Below are 5,345 nucleotides of genomic sequence, written 5' to 3' on the forward strand. Positions count from 1 at the left end.
TGGCCGGAACGTGCACAATCGCAGTGGTCAGGCGTGAACTCCAGCGATGCGTAGTGTTCTAACAATATACTAGTTATTATAACAACTATGAACAATAATTAACAACTAATGAGCCTTCCAGCATCAAGCCCTCCTTGTATCTGGACCTCCGTCTTGACAATCCGACATAAAAGAAGGCTTTACGTTTAGTGTCGGATTATCGAGTCATCATTCGAAATGATGCTTTACCCGCTGCTCAAACCCAATCTTTTACAACAAAGGTGACGTTGTTGGTCTGTTGTTCATCAGCACTGAAATATCTCCACAACTGTTGAGCTGGATCACAGTCATGGTCCCCAGGGGATGAATTCTCATCTCATTAGTGAACTGTCTGGACTGTAATTAAACGGATTGCCTTAAGATTTGCTGCAAATTTTCACCTTGACTTTAGCTGCTTCTTGACTTTTTCATCCACCAGCAGGTCCTGTTTGAATATTTATCCACAAAAAGCTCTTGTTGCTTCTTGTTGTTGTAGAATTAGGAATATAAACACAAAGGCCTTATTGCAGCACATCTCACTGATGCTCTTGCAAATCCCTGCAGTCTGGGTCCAGATTCTCTTAGAAAGACTTCTGGTTCTGGAGGGAGATTGTCTGCAGCCGCATATGGATGTAACTTAGAGACACATACTGTACGTTTGTCAGCACGGCAGCAGAATTACCTGGAGCCCAGCTGTGAAGTCTGAGGGGGGGCTGATTAAGTTATAAATTTAGCTTGTCTGTCCAGAGATTGACAGCGTTATCTTTAAACAGTGCATCAACTGAAGCAGGAGGATTTATCGCGCTGCTGGTGGAGATTTCAGGGTTTTTCTTTTTTTAAAGAATTTCTAATAGCCGACGTGTCTCAGGTGCTGCACCGTTTTTCACTTTCTGGATTCCAAGCATCATTCCAATATCATTTCAATTTTTTTTCCCCTCCATGTAATAGCAAGTGTCAGAGATCTATGTGGATGCATTGATTTTATGACACACGGTGGAGAGGAAGTGCCCGGGCACGAGGAGGCAGGAAGCAAGGTGCTGCAGGGGGAAAAAGAATTAAGAACAGGAGAGGAGAGCGAGCCTGTGAAGATAAAGATTAATGGTCGCTTTAACCGTGGAGCCCACGTTTGGCAGCTACACGGGAGTCGTTTAGGGTGTCACCTGTAAATGTGTGGGTGAACACGCCGGTGTGTGTTGGATGTCGGCCGCAGAATGGGCTGGAAGACAAACAAGCTGCTTCTCCTCCACAAGGCGCTGCTGCTGCGTCTGATGAGGATTGATCAGGTGTTTGTGTCTGTTGCTGAGTCGCCGCCTTCTGACTGACTGCTGCTCGTTTCTTTTTTTTTTCACACTCGGAGCTGTCCGGGCAGAGAGCAGATGAATAAGGTTCATTGTTTCTTCTTTTCTCAAGACACACTGACCCACTGATCCCGGATCAGGCCCGGCTGGAATGGAGCATTGTGAAGCTCATGTGATGTCTCAGCTGGGTCACATTTACTTACAGCTCCAGCAGGATTAGAAGAATTACAGCTCACTGGTCTGGTCACTGAGGGATGGAGTAGTGAGAGTGCAAAAATGACTAAAATAAATCAATAAAAAAAATAAAAGTGGAAATAAAAAAAAAAAAGAAAAAATAGTAAAAAATAATTGAAAATTAAAAAAATAAAAAAATAATCAAAATAATCAAAAATAAATTACAAATTGAATAAATAAAAAAGAATAACAAATACATTTTTGTTATTTTGTTTATTTGTCCTTATATTTCTACTTTTATTAGCCTTTTCTTTTATGGATTCATTTTTGATTAATATTGTTTTATATTGCCACATTATTTATTTTTTTATTTTATTCATTGTTCTTTTTATTTCCACTTTTATTTTATTATTATTTATTTTAAATGTAATATATAAGAACATTCTCAGAAAAGTCTTATTTATTTGATATTTATAATCTTCTGTACTTAAGTTGTGACACATTTGGTTGTAAAATGTGATCATTTATATACCAAGCGTCTGATTTTTATCCCAATACAGCCGTAGTGCATTAAGAAGTTGCGCAGCGTTAAGTAAAAGCCACTTTGCTGTATTGATTTCCTTTATTTAATCACATCCCTGGATAAGGAGAAGCAGATGAGTCAGAGGCTGTTTGGGTCTTTGAGACAAACGAGATCTGGCAACGGATATTTCTAATGTTCTGTGCGCAAGGTTCAGCCGCCTTACAGGCTTCTATACGTCCCAGGACGGCACCGGGGAGGCGCCTGATCTGTCTCAAATTCATTCAAAGACTCCACACAGAACAACTGTAGAAAGTTCTCCAAGTGGCCGGACTGTCTACCTGCCAAGAACCTTGAAAAACTACGCAGAGACCAGATGTAGTTTTACTTTTGTACGATGGTAACTCATCCTCACTGTTTAATGCCTGAACCTCTTTCGTACTGCTGTATGTTTAGTGCATGTGGAAGCTTTTTATTTTAAGTAGGCACTCATTTCAGCGTAAGCGACGAGTTAAATATATGTTTTTATCTCAGATAGAGGCGACGCTTGTAGGTGCCAAAGTGATAACAGTCGTGTTGGCAGCGGCCAGTGTGTCGAGCTAAATGACACGTTGGGATGTTTTAACTGAAGACAAGCCAGAGCTTCCTGTGAAACATCAAATAAACCACGTCACCATAACCGCAAACCAAAACGTCTGTATGTCAGCGCAACTGTCCACAGCCTAACTGTTTATTTTCTTTTAGCAACTAGTCATTATCCTGAAACATCAAACAGAATAAGTTAGATGGCTGCACTTGTTTTAAAAATAATTTCTAAAACAGCTGATTTGAAATAGAAACAAGGGAAATCATGTAATTTTTTAGTTTGATATACACAAGAAAGGTGCAAGGTTTTATTCTGTGAATCTTTGCAAACTGTCTAAACTGTCTAAACCCCCAAAGCCCCAAATAATCTGTAAATTACACCTGTTTTTGTTTTTTTTAGAGCCGTGCATGACTCAGCTGTGCACCAACAGTTATGACACAACAATTGAGGTGCTCTCTGTTTGAACTGAACTCCACCGAGCAGGGAGGAGACGAACGTGGCCACAAATTATAGAGATTGGGAGGAAAATAAAACATACCGGATCAATACAAGGAATTAATAAATGCAGCCTGGCTCCAAAACTGCACACAGTGCAGCGAGTTTGTCAGCAAGTTGTTGGAAAATACATTCAGCAGCACGGTGACGTGTCTTTGCAGAGCTGATGTGCAGAGTAAGTGTGAAAAAGGCTTAAAATGCAAATATTATTTTTTTTTTCTCCAGTATTTTTAAACCTGTGGGCACTTGCACAAATGTTGCACATGTTGATTTTGGATTTTTAACTTCTTTTTTTTGCAAAAGAAATAGGCAATCATAAAACGCCTCAATGCAGGAAAGAGAAATTTTTAAGTTCTTCTTTTAGCTGTGTTTCTATAGAGGTGCAGGGCTTCATATTGCACTGAAAAATGAGCCCACAGTGGATAAAAATGTGACAAAAAACACCCAGAAACTCCTTGGAGTTCAGAGGGTTAAGGATTGAAGGAACTTTATTTGTCATGCCAGCTCACATTCACCTGTTGGTGCTATGAAATTACTACTCAGGTCCCGTTTTTTTTGTTTGTTTGTTTTTTAAAGAAAAAGGCTAATAAGTAAGTAAGTACAATAGAACAAGAGCAAAATATAAGTACATAAAAATATAAGTACAGCAATACAAGTGTAGTAAAAGAATATAAGCATTAGAGTAGAAAAGCCACAGTTAGTTGTGTTTAACACTAAACATTTGTGTAGCAGTGAGGTCGACTGTAATATCGCACTTGGTTGGTTAAAGTATTCCACATAACTGGTGGAGGAAATCAGGACAGTTTCCTGCTGAATGAATCTTCTTCTGTTTGAACCTGATGATTTGACTTTTCATGCAGAAGGACGGCTCTTCTGTTTTGGATTTCCTGTTCATTGTTTCGTTGTCGTCTCTTTCCTGACTTGCTGCACATCGCGTAAAAAAGAGCATGTTTACTTTGAATTGGGACTTTCTGTTGGCTGTTCGGTGTGTTTCTTAGCAAACACATGATGCGTGTGTGTGTGTGTGTGTGTGTGTCTCCAGTACACAGTGTGTATCAGTGTCATTGAGTTAATGGAGGGTCTTGGCCTGAGTAATGGAGCCCCTCCCTGCAGGCTGACTGGATAATTTAATTAATGTCAACTCCCTCTCCATCCCTCGTGACTCATCTGTGTTGTGCTTTTGGACGCTCATCCTCGTCCACTCAAACTGATTGTGGCGTGACTCGAGCCGAACCCTCCAAGAATTGCTCACATGTGGATTCACTGATTTTATTTCCTGCTTCCTTTCTGCAGATTAAAGGCTCACATCTGAGGCGTCGCTACGTTTCCTCACACAACCTTCCCTCTGTTCCTTCGGCGTAGTTTAGCCGTGGCAGGAACAGTTGATTCATCTTTGCCCAGCTCGTTACTCTTCCTCCCTCGGCAGCAGTGCTTTTAATGTTTATGGAGAGAAAGCCATTTGCGGAGTCACTGTAATGATCCATGACGTAATGGCGCCTCCTTGTAATTCATAAGGGGGGACGGACTGAACGAGGATTGCCAAAGCTGCAGCCACGCAGGCCCGGTGTGCTCGGTTCAAAGCAGTGTGTCAACAGAGCTGCTGTTTATTTTCCACCGCTCACTTTTTTAATTAGTTCCAGGTTAATTTATCACCCTTCTCGTGTTCATGGTGCTGATGTTTTGTGGTTTCAGGTGGAATCGCGGGTGGCATAGAGATCTGCATCACCTTTCCCACAGAGTACGTCAAGACCCAGTTACAGCTGGATGAGAAGGCCAATCCCCCGAAATACAGAGGAATAAGTGAGTATGAACAGCTTTTAAGTTGTGTTCTGTCAGTGTCAGACAGTTTGGCCGATATAGCAAGCCCAATGTGGCATTTAAATTTGATGAAAACAAAACAAAAAAAAGTCCACCACCGACATGGAGTCCTTTTTATTCATTCTCACGTCTCAGCAAAAACTAAAATCAATTAAATAGTCTGAAACACTGAAACATGGGCACGTCACAAGAAGAAAAACTCAAATGAATGAATGGATTTCTGTTCAGTTACGATCTGTAGTGTCCTTCAAATTAAAATAAGAGATGAAAAAAAAAAAACCCACCATGAAAACCCACAAAAAACAACTCTCAATAAACCAGAAAAGTAAAACGCAAGATGACAAACATCCCACGAGTGGATCTACAGCTGCACAAGCCAGAAAATGCAAATAAAATAAAATAAAAATAAATAAAATAATTACAGAAAATAAAAAAA

At 40.3% G+C, this 5,345-nt stretch overlaps 1 protein-coding gene across 1 annotated transcript in view; it reads left to right on the top strand.

Annotated features, from left to right (window-relative positions):
• Positions 1-5,345, top strand: part of LOC103359526 (tricarboxylate transport protein, mitochondrial) — a 21,263-nt gene that overhangs the window by 6,898 nt on the left and 9,020 nt on the right. The window contains exon 2 of the mRNA XM_008284906.1: positions 4,784-4,891. Coding sequence (XP_008283128.1) covers positions 4,784-4,891 — 108 coding nt within the window. The remainder of the gene's footprint in view (positions 1-4,783; positions 4,892-5,345) is intronic.

This window comes from Stegastes partitus, unplaced genomic scaffold (genome assembly GCF_000690725.1).
Source record: "Stegastes partitus isolate 25-593 unplaced genomic scaffold, Stegastes_partitus-1.0.2 Scaffold380, whole genome shotgun sequence".
NCBI lineage: Eukaryota > Metazoa > Chordata > Actinopteri > Pomacentridae > Stegastes > Stegastes partitus.